General features: G+C 44.5%; 2 protein-coding genes across 7 annotated transcripts in view; one reads left to right on the top strand and one right to left on the bottom strand.

Moving 5' to 3' along the window:
- Shab (Shaker cognate b) overlaps positions 1-23,470 on the bottom strand; it is a 651,715-nt gene that overhangs the window by 118,203 nt on the left and 510,042 nt on the right. The gene's annotated exons all lie outside the window — the stretch shown is intronic.
- On the top strand, positions 9,948-11,608 carry LOC139819813 (uncharacterized). The gene has a single exon (XM_071789562.1). The coding sequence runs from the start codon at positions 10,217-10,219 to the stop codon at positions 11,606-11,608; it is 1,392 nt and encodes a 463-aa protein (XP_071645663.1). The 5' UTR covers positions 9,948-10,216.

The following is a 23,470-nucleotide window of genomic DNA, read 5'->3' on the forward strand; positions in this document are numbered from 1 at the left end:
TTATAATTAACCTGAGAATATATAGAAACAAAGCTTCAGTGAATTCAACTTTTATTTCATCATCAATAACAGGAAAGGACTGTACTATAATAATTATTGATTTGTTTCTTTTGTGTGTGTTTTAAACATTTTTTGTATTTTCATTATATGTTATATAATCTATGTAAATACCTGTTCACGAATACTGGGAAGGTTTTCGGGCAGTTTCCCTTCTCCTATGCAACAAATGTTGGTATTCTTTGTCTAGTTCTGCCCATTCGAGTCATTTCAAATTACTTAAATCTATTAAATGCAATCTCTCTCTCAATAAACGGATTCTTATGATTTGTTTCTTCCTCATCTAATTCTAGAGTTCAGGCTTGTGCGCGAGCTTGTGCAAACACATAGTATTAATGGGTGATGGTCCAAATCTATCCTTTCTCCTACTTCCAGTCTTTCCACCTTTTCTCTAACCTTCTCGTCCCCTATTATGTAATCTATGACTGTCTCACCTCTTCCCCCTGTGTATGTATATTCTCCCTCTTCGTCCCCCTTCGTGCCTCCATTTAATATCATACATCCTCTCTCCTCGATAAACTCCAGTAACTTTCTGCCTTCTTTATTTATCTTCTTATCTTTAGACTTCCTCCCTCTTTCCTTTCTTCGTTCGATTTCCTCTTCCCATCCTCCTTCCTCTCCCGTTCTCGCATTGAAGTCACCTCCTATTATGGTCCTTACTCCTTTTTCCCCCTCCTCCGTCCTTTCCTTCAGACCTTCTAGTTTCTCGTCTATATTGTTGTTTACATAGATTCCTATTATTCTCCATACTTCCTCTCCTATTCTTATCTTACCTTCGATTTTTCCTTCTTCCTCCGTCTCCCTTTTTTCCTTTATCTCTTCTATGCTTTTCCTTATTCCTAGCAACATGCCTCCGCACGCTCTGCCTTTCTTGTTCCTCCTGGTTGCTATCTGTACTCTCCATCTATATTCTCTCGGTAGCTTCTCCTTCACCTTCTCCCATCCTTTCTCATCAGTCCAAGTCTCCATCATCACAATCACATCCCATTCCTTTATCCCTTCCCAGAAGTCCTTATTCTTGTTTGATAAACCAGCTACGTTCCAAAAGGCCACTTTCCACGTCTCTTCACTCTCCCTGTCGTTTCTTTCCTCTTCTCCTATATATCTTTTCTCTTGTCCCTCGACTTCCTTTATACCGTTTCCTCTAATATTTTCCTCATCTACCTCCTTTATACTTTCTTCGTCCTTTCTGGTTTCTTCTGGTGTGTTCCGCCTTTCTTCTATCTCCTTAGACCTTTCCTGTCTTCTTCCTTGTATCTCTTCCCTCCTTCTCTCGTTCATCATTCTTAACCCTTCTTTATCCTTCTTCTTTTCTTTCTTATCTGCGAAAGTGATCCCTTTCTTCTAGCGCTTCTTTGCTTTCGTTTCATCTCCATTCCTTATTATCCTCCATATTTTTTGGTAACCGACCGTTACCCATTTTCCTGCCTCCCTTTTTTCCCTTGCTATCTTTCTTAACTCTTTCTGTATCTGCCTTTCTTCTTTAGTAAGGTCGTCATTCAGGAAACAGCCATACTTCTTTCCTAGCTCTTTCTTTCTCATCATTATCTCTCGTTTGTTTTCCCAATTTCTGCATCTCAGTACTTTCATCTTAAATTCTCCATGTCCAATTTCTTGTACTTCCTCGACGGCCATTTTCGATCTATTTATTTCTTCTATCAACTTCTTGGTTTTTTCTTTTCTTTCTTTTTCATTTCCTGTTTTCTCTTCTCTTACAATTATGTTTACTCTCCTCCTTCTTCTTTCTGCCATCTCCATATTTCTTTCTATCTCTTTCATTTTCCTTATTATCTCCCCTCCCTCACTCATTGACATGTTTACTTCTATCTTCTCCGCCTTTTCCTCTAAATTCTTAATTCTTCCTTCCAGAGTCTTTCTTTGATTTTCCCATATCTCCTCGCTTCTCCTCAATTCCTACCTCAGTCCCTTAATTTCGTTTTTTATTTCCTCTTTATCTCTTTTTCTTTCTTTCTCTTGTTCCTCTTTATCTTTCTTTCTTTCTCCCTCTTGTTCCTCCATTTTCTTCAAAATTTCTTTAACCTTCTCCAGTAATTCTTCCGTCGCCATATTTTCTTTTCCCTGCTTTTCTTTTTTGATTTTGGGCGGCGGTGATCTGTTGACCCTTCTTTGTGCGTTAAATTCTTTTAGAATTTCTTCCTCCGCATTCGTTGCTTTTTCCACCTCTTCTTCCCTCTTCCTTTTCTCACTCTTCTGAAAGAATTCCTTGACCGAACCTGTACTGTCCGCTCTTCTTAATTTGGCTAACTCCTCCGCCTTCGTTGGTCTGCCTCTCGCTTTCTTCTCGCCTTCGCCTTCCCCCTTCTTTCCTTTATCTCCCTGTTGTACACTTTCTGATTCTATTTCCTTCTCTTTATCCATTCGCTGTTCTTGATTTACCTATCCCTCTTTCTTGTTTTGTATCCTATGGCTGCGTGCACGTTCTACTATTCCTTCTATATCCGAGCTTCCCTTCTATGACTGAGCTAGTCTATGCTCGCTTTCGCGCCTCTTTCTTACGTTCTGTCGCCCCTCTATGTTACTTACCGTCTATGCCTCAACTGTCACTTCGTTCCAGCCACTTTCTTCACTTTTCACCTTTTAACCGATCTCGCCCCCGCTTAACTCTTTCTCCTCCGCCGTCTCACACTTCCATCCCTTGCCGTCCCGCTACTCTCGCTCTCTCCCACCCTTTCTGTGTCGCACTTTTCTACCACTTTATCTCTGCTATATTCACACCTGTCACCTTCTATCATGCTTAGAATAATATACCTACTCTGATGTTCTATATTCGCGAGATATTTTATGTACTAAAACCTTCCTGGAGAATTGCTCTATAGGACAGTGAAAACCGCATTTAAATCCGCCCAGTAGTTTTAAAGAAAATCGTAGACATACATACATACATACACGCCAAATATAGAACCTCCATTTTTTAAAATCGGTTAAAAAATAAAGTTAATTTGATTTTCAATGATAGTCTTAAACCTCGGGATGTTTAATTTTTGTGAGTTTTATAATAGAAAAGAATAAATGTGTTATAACTGTACGAGCTAGCTACCCATTTTTACTTCAAATTCTTCGTGAAATTCATGATTTTTCTTTTCAATGCTTCCAACGCGACTTTGGGTAATTCAGTATTAATACATGATGTTATGTGGCTTATTAAAGCCTGATAATTTGATAAATCCAGATTATTTGCATGCATACAATTAAAAAGTTGACGATTTGTTTGGAAATTTTCCATTTTACGAGCGTATTAAAGTATAATCTTCTATATATTTTATATATTCTATATATTTTTCACTGTATCCTGAAAAGGGCGCATAGTGAATTGTATAAAGCAAAACTTTCAAAATAAAAAAGTCTTTAATCGACTACTGATCGAGAAAGACTGACGAAAAGTTCTTATCTCCGCTGTTTTTATTTCCTCCCCCTCCCCTTCCCTCCCCTCCCCCCTCGAGAAGAATAATATTTTTAATAATATTTTTAACAAAACTTTCGCATTGTCAACAGCAAACGGCTCTTAATTAGCCCGCTTTCCCTACGATTGGATTTCCAATAGAGCCTCGACTCATCGCTATTATATTAATTGACATAATTAATTGTTATAAAATATGGATGTAATTAATCATTACAAAATAGCAATATTTAAACAAATTATATATCCCCCTTCGTCTTTCTTTTATGAGAAAATAGACATCCATATTCACTCGACATGATCGAATGGCGTCCGCTGAGCTATTCGTGGACGACGTTCGACCATGTCGAGTGAACTTCGACGTCAATTTCCTCATAAAAGCCGGACGTATACGGATAAACAACCTTATATGTCGAAAAACTAGACACTTTGCCCTATCAAATGGCGCAGAGCAAACCTTAATCCATTATAATCCACAAACTTTCTTCCTGTTTGAATATTGAAGTAAGAACTTTTTAATAGTCGAATATGTCGTGTATATTTATTAATATATAATAGTACTCGAATGACATAAAACTAAAATAAATATGTTTTTTGAACCCTAATAAATAAGTTCTGATAGGCATTTAACTCATATTCGCGGTTATGCTTTCGGCAGAGTCTTTAGAAAGTAACCTATCGAATTACTAGAATTTCAGTATTCACGAAAATGTCATACTTTATCAGATCATATTGAGGAAAGAACAAGGGATAAAATCAATTATAAGTACATTTATTTATAGTTTAGGATATATATTAACATAAAATCTCGTCAAAATTTGAATTATACGTTTTTCATTTTTTCGTCCAATATCCGGTTTTTGATAGATTCGCCCCACTGTGCGGCGCCGTGGGGCGAAGGGACCCGCGTTCGCGTTTGTTGAGTTGTAATTGTTTTACTGGTGATCAGACTTTTGACCAATCACAGTTCGCATATTATCTAGACGACTCTCATAGTTATATTTATTTTATGCTTTTTATACATTACTGCGAGCCGTACGAGCCGCGTGCAAGACGTGCGCAAAAAGAATTGTAAGCGACTGAAATAAGCATTGTGAGCTACTGCAAATTAAAAGTAAAGCAGGATTTAGTTATTGTTCAAGATTTAGTTATAATTTGGAATAAAAGGTATGATGTAGGCAGTGCAATACGGAATGTATATTATTTTTTTTGTCAAAGCGTTTATAGGTATGTGATCTGTGATATTTGTATTAACATTATTGTACATTATGTTACAGGCGCCTTTTTATTCTGTCAAATTCAATACTCAAATACATATTCTCGACATCACAATCAATTCATTCCTTGAAATCCATACTATTAGCAACAACGTTTTCGGGCGCCGCGGGGTGAGGGGATCCGCGTTTTTCCGGCGCCGCGGGGTGAGGGGGGTATCGCGTTTACGGGCGCCGCGGAGCGACCGCGTTCGCGATTTTGCCGTAAGATAGGTAGGATACCGCTGCGTTTCGCTACCGGAAGTATTCGCTTGTTCTTCTTCTTTTTCTTCGTTTTCAAACCCATACCGAGTTTTGTTTTAGCCTTCATGGCCGCCCAGACGGCGGTAGCCGCAGCTCTTTCTCCGAGAGTCGAATCGTTCGCGGTGACACGTTTTCGCGCTTTCGCGGCGAGTATATTGTCTGCCACGTGTCGTTCTGCGAGATCGTTTCTACGCGAGTAAGCTATGTCGTGCTCGCGACACGCTGCGTCCAATGGATTAATACCCCGATCACTTCTTGCCAATCGTGTTTCTAAATGAGTTCCCGGATCGCAAAATTGATAGCCGGGGATATGTAATTCGATCGGAAGCGCGTTTATCGCGCGATTCAACAAACCTCGGCCTATCATCGGCGGCATTCGCCGCAGTTCTTTATCAACGGTGGCGGACCGTCGATGTGCGTTTGCTGACACGGCAAATTATAATGTATTAAAGTAGGAAGAGTGAGAGAATTCTATATCAGGGATCTCAGGGGGGTGAGGGGCGGGGGGAAGGACTCGCGGCCGCGGGGTCTGCCGGGGCGGGGGGGGGGACTCTAGTGCCGCCGTCCTCCGAGGAGGGGCGGCGGGGGGGGGTCTACGTTTCCAGCATATGGTGGGGAGGTGGGGGGGGAGGTGGTGGGTGGTCTGCGTTCCTAGCATAGGGTTGGAGGGAGGGGGGGAGAAGGGGGGTAGATCAGGCGAGCGCGTCGGGACATGTTCGATAAACAAATGCCGCCTCGCGTCGATGTTCGGCCGATAGTATTTATAAACAGATGTCATTTCACACTTATCAAATGCGAGCGAGCGCCTATGGCAGGCGGCTATAATTTACGACCTGCGACTAGCGTGACACCGCGGTCCTTTTCACTTTTCTTCGTAGGAAGTGCCGCTTATCGGTGTTTCGCGGCGCCATTCGGCTATGGCGTCGCGCGTTACAAAGGCGAGCGCCGATGACATGCAGCTAGATTTTATAAACACTAGACGGCATAAGCGCGGCAACGCGACTCAATTTCTGTGGGTATCGACGAACGTCGATGACAGAATTTATAAACGAATATCATCTTGCACTGCGGATGGCCGAGCATCGATGGTCGCGCGACGTAGGTACTCGACCAAAATTTTATGCGACTTAACCGTCACGGTCTCTCCTCTTTATATTTCTGTATAGGAAGAGTCGCTTATCGGTGTTTCGCGGCGCCATTCGGCTATGGCGTCGCGCGTTACAAAGGCGAGAGCCGATGACAGGCTGCTAGATTTTATAAACATTAGACGGGATAAGCGCGGCAACGCGACTCAATTTCTATGGGTATCGACGAACGTCGATGACATAATTTATAAACGAATATCATCTCGCACTGCGGATGGCCGAGCATCGATGGTCGCGCGACGTAGGTACTCGACCAAAAATTTTATGCGACTTAACCGTCGCGGTCTCTCCTCTTTATTTTCTGTCTAGGAAGAGCCGCTTATCGGTGTTTCGCGGCGCCATTCGGCTATGGCGTCGCGCGTTACAAAGGCGAGCGCCGATGACAGGCTGCTAAATTTTATAAACACTAGACGGCATAAGCGCGGCAACGCGACTCAATTTCTATGGGTATCGACGAACGTCGATGACAGAATTTATAAACGAATATCATCTCGCACTGCGGATGGCCGAGCATCGATGGTCGCGCGACGTACGTACTCGACCAAAAATTTTATGACTTAACCGTCGCGGGTTACAAAGACGAGCGCCGATGACAGGCTGCTATATTTTATAAACACTAGACGGCATAAGCGCGGCAACGCGACTCAATTTCTATGGGTGATATTGTTTCTCTGCAGTGTATGCACACCATGCACTAAAACAGAAGAAACGATACGCGATGCTCTAGTTGGAACGAGAGGAAAAGGCAATAGAAAAAGTATATAAGAAAGAATGAAGCAAGTCAAAATCGCAGTCTGTGATTTGAAAGTCTACGCGTCGGTACATCGATTGGAAAAAAGTATAGCTAGATGACGATAATTCAGATATGGATGATCGCGAGTTACATAACGTGTGCAACATGGAACGGATAATTGAAAAGAACGAATTGAAAAGAAGAAGTGATCTTAACGAGTATATAACCTCTTTAGGCTATGATCACTATTTAATAAATGATATCGCCGATGCTTTAAAGACTGATGAAGATGTGCGAGACGAAAGACTGAGGGATGTGCGACGAATATCGCCGGTACAGTTTCTTCGCGATCGCGAACTAGGTATACGCGGAACCAGTGAACGCTTCGCTAGACAAGAAATCGTTATCGAAACCGAGCGTCCTTATGACTGGGACTCTAACGTGAAACAAAAAGTATATCGACGGCTGCGGGACGAGTGCGTTAGCGAGGAAGAAAGATGTGTTGACGTGCCATATTACTTTAAACCGCGCTATTGGGACTATCACTATTGGGCGATTGAAATTTTTCGGAAAATCGAGGATGGTGGTTGTGAAACACTGTACATTAAGATTCATACAGCTATTGGGAAGTACGTTGAATTATTGGTAATGAACAATTCGGCACGTATGTATATGTACCTTGACATCAATATTCCTAATCATCTATTGCTTCAAGAAATCTGTGAACGTGACCATGATGATATTGATAATTGGGAGCTTAATCATTTTAATACCCCCTATTTCTTTCCTTATCCGTTTATGTCTGCGCACTATGTCGTTCAATATTGCAAACGATATTGTTCAGCGTGCGATCGAGTCACGTGCAAGTGCTCCATCGAAGAATGTGACGTGATTTAAAAAAGACAATATTAAAAAACAAAAACATGGAACATCTCGATAAAACGGAACGCGACCTGGTGGAAGGATCCAACCAAATCGCTACCTTGGACGAATATCTTGCATGGGAACAGCGATGCGAGAAGTTTATTGAGCAGCTCGAAGAAGACTGTCGTTCCAAACGTCCGCGGCTCTCAGACGGCTCTCAGACTGTCGGAAACAGATCATCTTTAGTGGCAAGAATCGCGCGACTCGATGGTGCGAAGACTCTATTACAAAGACGGTTCGTACATATCGGTGGTGGTGGTGAGCACGCGGCGGACAGTAGTAGTAGCGGTAACGAAAACGCGGAAAGACTCGTGTGGCGAGAGATTGATGCCGCGTTCGAATGGCGTGTATTGACCGGTGCAGTGATAAATATCAATTACATCGAACCGCGAAAATTTCTTGAAGATGCCGAAGTCATCGTGCTCGATCGTGTGCAAAACGTCATGCAAACACACGCAAGTGTAAAGATAAACACCGTGTTCAACGGCGAGTTTGTGACGGGTGACAAACGTGACAATAAAAGTTTCAGCACGAGTAACTGTGAACTCTTTCGTTCGTCCGAACGGTCCGATCTGCGCGAGTGGTACAAGCTACACGTTATCGAGCCCACATTAGCGAAACTCGAGGATTTCCAGGAACGCGATAGCGGATGGGCTTTATCGCGTATACTCAATTTGACAGTGAACGTGAACAAGTACAATCCTTTGCGCGCGGGATGTTACATCAATTTACCGAAAAAAATTAAATTGAAAAAAACTGTGATCAACGTGCAATCTATGGACAATGCGTGCTTCGCGTGGTCAGTGGTCGCCGCGCTGTATCCTGTCAAGGTCAATAATAATCGGGAATCCTCGTACCCTGATTACAAAAATATATTAAATTTACAAGACATTAAGTTTCCAATGACTTTGAAACAGATTAAAAATTTTGAAAATCACAGCAATATATCCATCAATGTGTATACCATCGAGGGAGAGAAAACGCCAACCGTTCTCCCGATACGGCTCACCGACCTGAGGAGAGAAAAGCACGTAAATCTGCTGTACGTGCAGGATCCGCGAGACGACGTGGGACATTTCGCGTGGATAAAAAATCTATCCCGCCTTGTGAGCTCGCAATTGAGCATGCACCATGGTCGGAAATACTTTTGCGATCGGTGAGTACCTATACTCCTTTTAATAAAATTATAAAATATTGTATTGTTATATAAAAATTTACAAAATTGTGTTTTTCTTTTTGCAGATGTTTACATTATTTTCATTTGAGCGAGAAATTGGAAGCCCACGGTGTAGACTGCCGAAAGATAAACAACTGTGCCATCCGACTACCGAGCGAGGACGACAAGTGGCTGAGTTTCAAGAATCACAGCAGGAAGGAACGACTTCCATATGTCGTGTACGCCGACCTGGAATGTACCCTCGAGAAGACGGATGCGGATCCGACAACGTCCACGTTCAGGTCTCAACATCATCGGGTATTTAGTATAGGATATTACGTGCGGTGCTCGTACGACGACTCGTTATCCGCGTATCGATTTCGTCGCGATAAGGATTGCGTCGCGTGGTTCGCCGAGGAACTAAGACGTTTAGCACACGACGTAAAGAACATCTTGTCCGATAATATACCCATGGTGGATTTCACGCGAGACGAGTGGAAAAAGTTTAACAGCGCAACGCACTGTCACGTGTGCGAAAAACCGTTCGAGCCAGACGACGTGCGAGTACGCGATCACTGTCACTTGACCGGCAATTATCGAGGTCCCGCGCATTCTAATTGTAACATAAATTATAAAAATTCTCACTTCATTCCCATAGTATTTTATAATTTATCGGGTTATGATTCTCATTTTATTATAAAAGAAATTGCCACCGCGTACGAAGGACATGTAGACTTACTCCCAATCACGAAGGAAAAATACATTTCGTTTACGAAGAACGTTAAAAGCACTGAAGATAAAGACAACCAAAATTGCATCAAATTAAGATTCATCGACTCGTACAAATTTCTTAGCACGAGTCTCGAAAAATTAGCATCCTTCCTCGATAAGGATAAGTTAAAAATTATACGTTCAAAATTTTCCGCGTTATCCGACCAAGATTTCGAATTATTGACGCGAAAAAGTGTCTTTCCGTACGAGTACATTGACTGCGTAGAAAAGTTGGAGGATACGTGTTTACCATCGCGCGACTCGTTTTACAGTTCATTGACAGGCGACACCGTATCCGAGAGCGATTACGCGCACGCCGTCAACGTCTGGCAGCGGTTCTCCATTCGAACGCTCGGTGACTACAGCGATCTGTATCTAAAGATCGATGTCTTGCTGTTGGCCGATATCTTTGAAAATTTTCGCGATAGCTGCGTCGCGAGTTATGGACTCGATCCGGCGTATTATTACACTCTACCGGGGTTTACGTGGGACGCTATGTTGAAGCATACGGGTATCAATTTCGAACTGCTCACGGACATTGACATGGTCATGTTCATCGAACGCGGTATTCGCGGCGGTTTGAGTCAATGTTCAAACAGATACGCGGTGGCCAATAACAGGTACATGCAATCTTATGATACATCGAAACCATCGTCGTACCTGATGTATTTCGACGTAAACAACTTGTACGGCTGGGCAATGTGCCAACCATTGCCATATGCAGATTTTCGATGGGTCGAAGACGTCTCGAATTTCGAGTTTAGCGCGATCGCTTTGGATTCGCCCACGGGTTACATTCTCGAAGTCGATCTAGAGTATCCGCAGAATAAACACGACGCGCACGCCGACTTACCGTTCTGTCCGACGCGCGATAAACCACCCGGCAAACGGCAGGACAAACTTCTCGCCACGCTGTACGATAAGAAGCATTATGTCATACACTACGGCAACCTACAGCAATGCACGCGCCACGGTCTTCGCATCACAAAAATTCATCGCGTATTACAATTCGCTCAATCTCCATGGCTCCGCAATTACATCGAACTTAATACAAAATTTAGAACACAGGCCAAAAACAATTTTGAGAAAAATCTATATAAATTGATGAACAACGCGGTTTTCGGGAAAACGATGGAGAACGTTCGAAATCACGTTGATGTAAAATTATTATCAAAGTGGAAAGGCAGATACGGCGCGGAGGCACTGATCTCGAAACCAAATTTTTACAGCAGGAGCGTTTTTTCGGAAAATCTGATAGCCGTTGAACTGCGAAAACTCGAGGTTAAATTTGACAAACCTATTTACGTCGGCATGTGCATTCTCGACATATCGAAAGTCTGTTTGTACGAATTTCATCACGAGTACATGTCTCCCCTGTATCGCGACAAGTGTAGAATTATGTACACCGATACGGACAGTCTGATATATCACGTAGAATGCGAGGATGTGTACAAGAACATGAAACGCGATATCGCTAAATTTGACACGAGCGATTACGCGATCAACAACGCGTACGGTATCCCACTCGCCAATAAAAAAATTCCGGGCTTGATGAAAGATGAAAACAACGGTGCGATTATGACCGAATTCGTCGGACTCAGGGCGAAGATGTATGCCTTGCGAGTGGACGGTAAGAAAGACTGTAAAAAAGCGAAAGGTGTTAAGAGCAACGTCGTAGCCAGGTCGATAACGTTCGACGATTACACGAGGTGTCTGCGAGACGAAATTGAAATGAAGCGACGGCAGGCTTGCATAAGGTCCGAAAAACACGAGGTGTACACCGTGTCCGAAACAAAAATCGCTCTGAGTCCGTACGACGACAAGCGATATATTATACCTAATTCGACCGATACGTTACCGTGGGGACATTATCAAATACCTTTGTAACGTGTGTATAAAATGTATAACGTATGTATTGTATAACGTATGTATAGTATAACGTATGTATAGTATAGTATAACGTATGAATTATATGTAGTAACGTATTGTGAGTATTATATTACAGTATTGGAAAGAATATTAATTAATAAATAAATATATTGCACACATATGTGTATTTCAAACATTTACATGTATTACATATTGCATATTTTTATGTTATGAATAAAAAAAAAGTTTGCACAAAATTAAATAACATTATCCTTGGATATCCATGAGTTGTGCGATCCATCGAATTCCAGCCATTTAACGTAAACCTCGTCGCCTCTCCTGCGCAGTACTTTCTCCACGAGATACACGTCCGAATAAGTCGCGCGATGCAACTCGTGTTCGTAGAACCCTCCAGAGACGGATTTTCCACGATAGTCCTCGAGTAGATAGGTTACGGGATTGGTATGCTGCACTTTAACGATCTTAAACACCTCGGTGGTCCAATTCGGCGTGTAACCCTTCTCGAAAATCGTCTTGTATTTGCTGACGCGTACCGAGTCGCCCGCTTTAAATTTTGCCGGACCCGCGATTTTTATCGCGCTGTATACGGTAGCCAAGAGTTTTTCGGCGATCGCGGGGGTAACGTCGACGGGTCGCATGCCGATGGTTCGATGCTTGCGCGCGTTGTAATCCGATACGAGTCGCGGCAAGGTGTCGACCCACTTGTAATTTCCATTGAGCGTAAACATCTTCCACATGTCGTTCTTGAGCGTGCGATTGAATCGTTCGACGACCGATGCCTTCAATACCGAATATGTGGAATAATGATTGATGCCATGTTTCTTCACGAGACGTTGCACGTCGGCGTTGTAAATTTCCTTCCCCATATCGGTTTGTAGGTTACTAGGGCACCTCCCGCTGTGTCGAATGATCTCTGCGACAGCGTTAGCTGTTTCGCTTCCGCCTTTACCCTTGAGTGGTGCGGCCCACGCGTGCTTGCTCAACACATCGATGACGGTAAGTATGTAGTGGTAGCCTCCGTTGAAACGTGAGTACGGACGCATCTCGACGATGTCAGCCTGCCACAGGTCATCGTACCCCCGCACTATGACGTGTCTTCGGGGAAAATTTCTTCTCGCCGGAGCGTGCAGTTCTTCGACGAGTCGTTGCTTCTCGATATTTTTACGTCCGTCGGATTTTAGCGATGTCATGTTTTTTTTTGTTGTCGTTTATAACTTCTCGTTAGCCGTTTGTCAGCCGTTTAATTCCATTCGTCGTCGTCGTCGACGTTCTCTAGCCGTTTGTAGCCTTTCCTGTCTCCGCGTAGTTCGCAGCTGTTTCTAAATCGCTCGTAATCGTTTTTAAGCTGTTTTTGAACCGTTCGACAACCGTCCGACAACCGTTCTCGAACCGTTGAACAGCCGTCCGACAACCGTTTTCGAATCGTTCGTTGCTGTTCCTCGCCGTCGTTAATCAACCGTTGCTTCTCTTCACTCGTCGCCTTTCGATAATCGTTTCTGCTGTACCGTTTGTCCATTGTTGTTGTTGCTGTTGTTGTTGGTTGTCGCGTCTGATTCAACGATATTCGCACGTCGAAGCTTGTTTATCGCAGTCCGTAACGCTTGCAGATCCTTCTCGAACGCAGTCAGCTTCTCGTCTGATTCTTTTCGTTGATTGCTCAACATTTTAAAGAATTGATCAACGTACAGTTTGTTAACCGCGTCACCGTCAGTCTCAGGTTGCGCTACGCGACAAATCTTGCGCGACTTTGCGTCAAACTCCGTGGCAGCGCGGCACAGAGCGTTATTGCGCACGAAATTTCTCATTAATCCGCTCCACCGATGGTACAAAATGGCATTCGTCGCGTCTTCGCTGTGTTCGAACAATCCAAATTTGTTGATCGGCATTTCGACGCTGATTGAACGGATCGTCGTCGCATGGTTTAATTTATAATAAGCCCGGCTTCGCGAAGTTCCTCGATGATCGACATGATCTCGTTGTCGTGGGCATTGTTGCCGGCGTGGCGCGAAGCGTCGAGCAATCGCAGACGATCCACCAGCTCGTTGGGGTCATCCCAATGCACGTAGTCAATCTTATTGTCGGTTAGCGTCATCGCGCGAGGCATGGATAACCCCTTTCCGGATTTTTTCTTCTTGGATTCGGTCGACATCAATGGTGCGATTACCTGTGTATACTTGTATCCCACGTTGCCCTTTAGTCGCTTGTTAGGATCGTGTTGGAATTTATGAGCACTCGTTGCCAACAGTATGCTCTTGTACTTTTGCATATCGTCTTCCGTGTAGATATCGTAATCGGGCATTCTCTTGAAGATCAACTCGTAAATACCGGGTGTGCCGGCGTATCGTACGCCGTCGATATAAATGTTATCCGCTTTGTCCACGTCAAAACGTTTATTACTGAGCATCAATTCATTATTGCCGAGATAAACGCCGTACGCTATGTCCATCGTTGGATAGGCGCTCAAAGCCTCTGCGATGTAAATTCGGCTCATTGGACCCAAGTGATCTTCCAACGATTCTATAAACCATTGTCGACCCTCCGACGTTTTCAATCGTTTATGAACGGTTTTCCTGATCGAGTCGTCCGTGGTTTCGAAAACATTCGCGGTTTCAAGAAATTCGGGACTTGTACGTTGCACGGTTTGCGTCGGTGTAGAGGTTATCGGTGTAGAGGTTATCGGTAGTACTGTCGATTGATTGGATTTACGCGGTGTCAATGAAAGATCCGACCAGGAGTCTAATCGTTTCTTCTTTCTCTTCGGTGTAGCATCCTCCTCCTCCTCCTGCCCGCGCTGTTGAACGGATAGCGGTTCGATTTTCGCGTCAGCGTCGCTCTCCGTCGGCTCCTCTTTTTTCACCGCGATCAAGCTCGAGTTGTCAACGATCTTTTTCAACGGCCCGATGAGAGGTTTAAAGTGCGTGTCCAACTCAATGTCCTTCTCGATCTTACCGGTCTTCAAAGCGCGAAGTTTTTTGCGAATCGAATCACTCGTCTTCGCAATCTCTTTTACGACCTTCTCGCGTTCGCTAATATTCTCGCTCCCGTCGATCGCGGCCATCGCGGAAAAAAGCAGGGTGTCGATCTCTCTCTCTCTGTAACGCTAACGTTTCACTTCCGACGAGGTATCGGCAACGACTGATCGCTTCTGCGGTATCGCGAACACGTTAAATCCTTTTCTGTATCGACCGTTCGAAAGCGCGCTGTCCTTGTCTATCACTACGAATCCGTACTTTTGTTGCCAACAATCGTGGCACAACGAACAAAATTCGTCGTACGGCATGTCGGTATTTACGTGATCGTTGTAGACGTGTTTCAAATTGGTACCATCCTGTTTGAACAGGATCAGCAGATTCGCGTTGTCGCGTATCAGATGTTTAGGTATTCTTGCGTATGTCTGACAGAGATAGAAGGAGTCGACGCTCGAGTGCCTGCCCATTGAGAAATACTCTCTCACCGCGTCTTGCTTATCGCACGCCACGTCATCGAAGACGAAGATCGAGTTTGGACACGCGTCGCTCGGTGGAATGACGTCACTGTTATTGGAGAACGTAAAGTAGCCAATTTCGTCGATCGATGTCAACAAATTCTCCAAATATCGATATTTCGGCTGTTGCAACGATTTTGAGTATACGTACACGTTTTCGAAACGTACGCCGTGCGGACTTTCCAGCAAGCTTATCAAGACGTTGGTTTTACCGCAATTCGAGGGTCCGCAAATGATCGCGCGTATAGTAGTCGGTAACATCGTACCGTGCTTGCGTTTCTCCACGTTGCCCCCCATCGACCGTAATCTGTCGTCGCAATTGGTCACGCAAATCGCCAACGGTTGTCGCACGAATCTCATTTCTTTCCACACTGCCGACTCTCTGGCTGACTCGAACGCCTATTTATAGGCGAGCGGAACCGCGAATCGCTCAGTAGCAAAGATGTTCGTCGTACTGTCGAGACCTTCCGATATTCGCGGTTTGAGCGCCGACAGCTGCAATTTGTGCCGAAAGCCGTTCTGTTGCAAACGTGCGGCAATCACGTCCACTACGTGTGGGACAAGCTTCCGGAACATATAAAGGCGGATTTGGAGGTTCAAGAATATCGTCGCTGTTACGAACATTACAATCAACCGTGGCAGCGAACGCACATCGACGGTCCCGCGCCAATGATAAAGGATTGCGGCGAATGTCAACGAAAAAAATTGGTGAAGGCCTGTTAAATCGCGCGATAAACGCACTTCCGTTCGAATTACACATTCCCAGCTATCAATTTTGCGGTCCGGGAACTCGTTTACAAGAACGATTGGCGAGAGGCGATCAAGGTATTAATCCATTGGACGCGGCGTGTCGCGAGCACGACATAGCCTATTCGCGTAACCGCGATCTCACCGAGAGACACGCGGCGGACGAGATACTCGCTGCGGAAGCGCGAAAACGCATTACCGCGAGAGATTCGACTCTCGGGGAGAGAGCTGCCGCTACAGCCGTCTGGGCGACCATGAAGGCTAAGACGAAACTCGGAATGGGCTTGAAAACGAAAAAATCGAAAACGGTGAAGAAAAAAAAGCTAACGAATAAACGGATACTTCCGACAGCGAAACGAGGCGGTGTATTGCCGATTCTACCGTTGTTGGGAGTTCTCGGTTCTCTGGTCGGCGGAGCGGCGGGAGTCGTAAAGGCCGTGAACGATAACAAAGCCGCGCGGCGTCAGCTGGAAGAGATGCAACGTCACAATCGCGCCGTGGAAGGTCGCGGACTTTATCTCGCTCCGTACAAATATGGACGAGGGCTGTATCTCGGCCCGCACAAACGCGGGCGAGGAGTAGCGTTGAAAATAAAAAAAAAAACGTCGAAAAGACGTTAAACATGCCCGCGGGTATTACGACTAACGTACAATTGAATCGACTGGCAAGGCGTATGCGCGTACCGTTCTTCAGAGGTGTCTTCATGCGTGATTCGTTACTGATCGGCGGTGTACGTCGAAACGAGAGCGGTATCGTGAATTTGGACGATGCAGCGGGTCCCGGTACTCATTGGGTAGCGTACGCGAAGAGGGAAGATCGAGTCGTATATTTCGACAGTTTCGGCAATCTTCGACCGCCGAAAGAATTGGTACGATATTTCGGGCCGAGCGTGACGAAGATCGAGTACAATTGCACATCTTATCAGCGATACGATCAGAACATCTGTGGACAATTGTGCCTGCGATTTCTCCGGACGATCGACGCTAATTTAAAGCCTGACGGTGCGCCGTGGTGACTCAGTATTCGTTAACGGTTTTCGCCGACATGTCTATAACGTTCACGCTGACGGGGAAGAGCAGCATCCTCGCGGAGCACTATTTTCCCGCCATGGATCTGAGCGACGGTGACTACGAGCTCGGTCTAACGTGTTTTGAGACTTATCACACGATTCCGAACGTGAATTCTTCGAACAATAAATTTTATTTCGACGAGGATGACACGGAAATTACGATTCCCGAGGGATCGTACGAGATACGAGCCATACATGAGTTTTTGAAACGCGAAATTTCACGAAAACGCCCGCGACGCGTAAATCGTTCCAACGATGATCGTACGTCGGTCGCGAATATCGCGCGAGAGGCGACCGCTCGCGCGAACGGCTACGAAGACGAGGCCGCGGAATACCCGATAGTGCTCCGCGCAAATTACAATACGATGAAGAGCGAGATCAAGTGCGCTTTCAGAGTGAACTTTAACAAACCGAACAACGTTGGATCGCTGCTGGAATTCTCGTCAAAGCGTATATTGCAGCCGAGACAGTGGCACGAATCGGACGCGTCGATTAATATTATCAACGTAAACATTATCCGCGTGGAGTGCAACGTGACCGCGGGTGCGTACAGCAACGACAAACGTGTTCACACGATACACGAATTTTCACCGAGCGTACCACCGGGATATAAGATATCGGAAACGCCGGCGCAGATCATTTACCTGCCGATCATCGCGCGAAGCGTTACGGATCTAACGATACGCGTCACGGATCAAGACGGACGATTGCTCGATTTTCGAGGAGAAGAGATCACCGTCAGATTGCACATACGACGACTACAGCGATAACGCGCGACGTGTGACATGCTCGTGTTGAACGACTCGGAGCGTGCGACAGATAAGAATATCTTTACGACTGCGACGATCGACGATATCATCAAATCGACATTCGGTAGCGTTAAAACAGAGACGAAAACAGAGACGAGAAAGAAGCTCAACGCATCGAACGTTAAATTTTTACAATCTCTGGGATTCGCGGTACGAAACATCTGAACGATGACTGAAATTCTTAACATCGGAGGCGAGCCGGTCTTTGACGATCGCATCGTCAAGATCGAGACTCACACGTACAACCCGTACGCCAACACAACGTTCGAGTATAGCGACGAGATACGAATACCTATACAACAGCAAGATCTGTATACGTTGCCGTGCGAAAGTTTTCTCTACGTCGAAGGAACATTGACGGTGACCAGAGCAGCCGGCCAAGCCGATAACGTGGTATTGGGGAATAATTGCGTCGCGTTCATGTTCGATGAAATTCGATACGAGCTCGACGGTGTGGAGATTGATCACTGCAGAAACGTAGGAATAACCAGCACGCTCAAGAACTACGTTACGGTATCGTCCGACAGAAGCGTGATCCTGCGAAACGCGGGCTGGGAACCGCATAATAACGCGAACGGATACTTCAATTTCTGCGTACCGCTCAACCTGTTACTGGGATTTTGCGAGGATTACAAACGCGTGGTGATCAACGCTCGTCACGAATTAATCTTGATACGATCGCGCACCGACAACAATTGTCTGTTGGGAAGTCTCGCGTTGGAGCCTACTGTCAAACTACTCAAGATACAGTGGCAAATGCCTCACGTGGTATTGAGCGAGATCAACAAGCTGTCGATGCTGCGCGCCTTGGAAAACGGACGATATCTAAGTATGGGTTTCCGTTCGTGGGATCTGTACGAGTATCCCCTGTTGCAGAACACGACCAAGCACTCGTGGGCCATTAAGACCGCGACTCAGCTCGAGAAACCGCGATACGTCGTCTTCGCTCTGCAAACGGGTCGGAAGAACGTCATGTCCGCGGACACGAGCCGATTCGACGACTGCAAATTGACCAACGTGAAACTCTACCTAAACTCGGAAGTCTATCCGTACGACGATTTGAATTTGGACTTTGGTAAACACAGATGGGCGATTCTGTACGATATGTACGCGCGTTTCTGCAAGGGCTATTACAGATACGAATATCTCGAGCCGAGTCTCACCGTTTCAACTTTTCTACGTAACGGCCCGTTCGTGATCATCGATTGCTCTCGACAAAACGAATCCGTCAAAAACGCCACCGTGGATGTCAGACTAGAATTCGATTGCATGGAGAACGTACCGCCGAATACCTCCGCGTACTGTCTCATCATACACGATCGCGTGATCGAGTACAATCCGTTGACCAACGTAGTGCGCAAAATAGTCTGAGTGTTCGCGGCAACGTCGACGAAAAGAGCATCGGCAAAAAATGCCCGTTTTCGGTACCTCGATTTTTGAAACTTTTTTTATGCCAAATGGTTACTTATGATGACCCAATAATCCCTGCAAAATTTTAAGAGGAGCATACGCCCCGTTTAAGAAATATAGGGGGTCAAAGTTGACCATTTCCAATAAAAAAATATAGCAGCTTCACATTTATACTCCAATAATAATGTCCAAAAAATTCAGCCGAAATGGTTCTTTTAAGATTTTTGGCTGCTGATTACGAATCTGAAGTCAGATTTTAAAAATTCAAAATGGCGGATCCAATATGGCGGACTGATTTTTCTTAAATTCATCGGATTCACTTGAAACTCGTTACTCGGGGGTTTTGGGGGTCGCTGATTGCGAATCTGAAGTCAGATTTTAAAAATTCAAAATGGCGGATCCAATATGGCGGACTGATTTTTCTTAAATTCATCGGATTCACTTGAAACTCGTTACTCGGGGGTTTTGGGGGTCGCTGATTACGAATCTGAAGTCAGATTTTAAAAATTCAAAATGGCGGATCCAATATATCCAACAAAGGCAAGATGTAATAATCCAACCAACGAAGGCAAGATGTAATGCATAATCCAGCCAGCAAAGGCAAGATGTAATCGACAATCCAGCCAGCAAAGACAAGTTGTAATAATCCAACCAACGAAGGCAAGATGTAATGCATAATCCAGCCCGCAAAGGCAAGATGTAATCGACAATCCAGCCAGCAAAGGCAAGTTGTAATAATCCAACCAACGAAGGCAAGATGTAATGCATAATCCAGCCAGCAAAGGCAAAATGTAATCGACAATCCAGCCAGCAAAGGTAAGTTGTAATAATCCAACCAACGAAGGCAAGATGTAATGCATAATCCAGCCAGCAAAGGCAAGATGTAATCGACAATCCAGCCAGCAAAGGCAAGTTGTAATAATCCAACCAACGAAGGCAAGATGTAATGCATAATCCAGCCAGCAAAGGCAAGTTGTAATAATCCAACCAATGTAAGGAAAAATAGGTCCAATGTAAGGAAAAATAGGTCCATTGTAGGACAAAATAGGTTCTATGTAGATTTAATGTAGTGACAAAGAAGATTTAGTGTTGGTTAAAAGTTAGTTCACCGTTAGATTCGTGATCAGCGACCCCAAAAACCCCCGAGTAACGAGTTTCAAGTAAATCCGATGAATTTTGAAAAAATCAGTCCGCCATATTGGATCCGCCATTTTGAATTTCTCTAAACTGACTTCAATTTCGTAATCAGCGACCCCAAAAACCCCCGAGTAACGAGTTTCAAGTGAATCCGATGAATTTAAGAAAAATTCGTCCGCCATATTGAATCCGCCATTTTGAATTTTTAAAATCTGACTTCAGATTTGTAATCAGCAGCCAAAAATCTTAAAAGAACCATTTCGGCTGAATTTTTTGGACATTATTATTGGAGTATAAATGTGAAGCTGCTATATTTTTTGATTGGAAATGATCAACTTTGACCCCCTATATTTCTTAAACGGGGCGTATGCTCCTCTTAAAATTTTGCAGGGATTATTGGGTCATCATAAGTAACCATTTGGCATAAAAAAAGTTTCAAAAATCAAGGTACCGAAAACGGGCATTTTTTGCAGGGGGCTTGCCGATGCTCTTTTTTCTCTCTTTAACTCCCGATACAAATTTATGAGAGGGGAAAAAGAGGGGAGCAGGATATAAAAATCAGAGTGTCGCGAAACGCGCGTCATTCCTCTTCGATTCACGCATCGAAGAAAGAGAGATATTTCTTCATGTTTGCACCAACGTTCGTCGACCTGCAAGGTTTCGTCGTCGGGATGAAATTTGTCGTCAAGGAGGTGGCGGTGCTGAGAAACGGGGCCGTTCTGGCGCATTACATCTTTACATGTTCCATGCCGTGGAATCTCCTCACAAAATCCGACAAATCGTGCGCTTCCTGGTTGATTCGCAATCACCATGGATTACGATGGGAAGACGGAAACGTGTCGTACAGCAAGGTGAAGCGTTTAATTACATCAGCGGTGCTCGGTGAGGAAGAGGACAACGACGACGACGACGACGAGATGCCGACTCTCGTGTACGTCAAGGGATGCCAGAAACGAGAATGGCTGGTAGATCTGCTTGAGAGTAAAGCGAGAAAAAACCTAAACATCGAGACTCTGGATGCGGATTACGAAGATATCGAATCTTTAAATAATCTAGATGTTACCAATACTGTGCGATGTGGAAAACACACTAAAAATTGCGCATTGCAAAATGTATTAAAAATATTTAACTGGTGGTCGCGACGCCAGAGAGAATTGTCATCTTTTTAAAAAAAATAAATTTTATACGTATGTGTAAATTTTTCAATGTTTTATTTCTTTTTCTTTTAGTCGATAGTGTACAAAATTAAAGAATAAGTAGGTATACGTGACGAATTCTAACTCGAGAGCTTCGAGGAGGGGGAATGGGGTATCAGTTTTAGACGAACATGTCTGAACATGTTTCGTGGTTGATGTCATGCGGAGGGGAGAGGGGGAGGGGGGGATATACGTCTTAATAAAGAAAAAACATCCTACCTTAGTCCCCTCTCCTAAAATTCAGAGCGCTGATTGCGCGTTACAGAAACATTAATTTCCCCCTCCTTCATCATAGTTTTGGAAGGGTTATAGTGGGTGCTGTCGCGTATACTCGATTAATTTTATACGACTAGTCTCGTATCGGCTGCTTGTGCGAACGGTCCGCTTCTCATAACCGAGAGAAAAAATGTATTCCGTTGGAGGAAGCAACGGCGGCAACAGCGGCAGTAGACGTATGAATTATTACGTGCCGATTCCCGATGTTGAAACTCCAACGTGTGAAAACAAGTAAGTTTTGTATAATTTATAGAGCTTTATATTTTTTTTATATCTTTTTTGCGAATTGTATTATTTTGAAAGTAATCTCATTATTTTTTTCTACAGCATTTCGTTGGATCGTCGCGCGGTTCGTATACTCAGCAGACGATACGCGCTGACAGCTACGGAATACAAATTCCTCGAAATTGGTATCAACGTGGGTCCACCGAGCTACGTGGAGATCGCCATTAAAGATCCTCGCCGAGGAAAGGAACTGCTGTTGTCTCTCGAAACGTGGAAGGCACTATACGAGCAACGGCAAAATATTCAGAATTTCTTTCGCAATGACTTCAAAGATATCCATAGTTTTATAAACGTTGGACCGCTAACGGTGAGAGTTTGTACGGTTAATAACATCAAACTCATACGTCTCGAATCTGCAAACGTATGCTTGAGAATGACCGAATCGACGTTGCATCGTATGTTCGATCTCGATCGGTGCATCGATGCGAGATTCGATCGTTTGATCAGAATACTTGCGACGGTCGATGCAAAGTTTGCGCAGTTCTCCGATATCGCGTCCACTGTGAAGGATCCCAAGGAAGCGTCGAATGTAATATACGCTAGCGATGCGTTCAATACGAATCAGATCATCGATTGTGAGCTCGCAACTTTAGTTTTTAGCACGTAAGATATATTATGTAAAAAAAGAGTTAAATAAACAGGTTTTTTTTACACGCTAAAACGAACGATGTATTTTTCTTTTGCGTGCATGTCCTTCCTTATACCTAACTTTTATCATATGTTGTTTACAACGAACATGTTCCGACAGGCGAAACACCGATAAGCGACTCTTCCTATACAGAAAAATAAAGAGAAGAAACCGGGACGGTTAAGTCCAATAAAATTTTGGTCGAGTACCTACGTCGCGCGACCATCGATGCTCGGCCATCCGCAGTGCGAGATGATATTCGTTTATAAATTCTGTCATCGACGTTCGTCGATACCCATAGAAATTGAGTCGCGTTGCCGCGCTTATGCCGTCTAGTGTTTATAAAATCTAGCAGCCTGTCATCGGCTCTCGCCTTTGTAACGCGCGACGCCATAGCCGAATGGCGCCGCGAAACACCGATAAGCGACTCTTCCTATACAGAAAAATAAAGAGGAGAGACCGCGACGGTTAAGTCGCATAAAATTTTGGTCGAGTACCTACGTCGCGCGACCATCGATGCTCGGCCATCCGCAGTGCGAGATGATATTCGTTTATAAATTCTGTCATCGACGTTTGTCGATACCCACAGAAATTGAGTCGCGTTGCCGCGCTTATGCCGTCTAGTGTTTATAAAATCTAGCTGCATGTCATCGGCGCTCGCCTTTGTAACGCGCGACGCCATAGCCGAATGGCGCCGCGAAACACCGATAAGCGGCACTTCCTACGAAGAAAAGTGAAAAGGACCGCGGTGTCACGCTAGTCGCAGGTCGTAAATTATAGCCGCCTGCCATAGGCGCTCGCTCGCATTTGATAAGTGT

This window comes from Temnothorax longispinosus, chromosome 9, assembly GCF_030848805.1.
Source record: "Temnothorax longispinosus isolate EJ_2023e chromosome 9, Tlon_JGU_v1, whole genome shotgun sequence".
Lineage (NCBI taxonomy): Eukaryota > Metazoa > Arthropoda > Insecta > Hymenoptera > Formicidae > Temnothorax > Temnothorax longispinosus.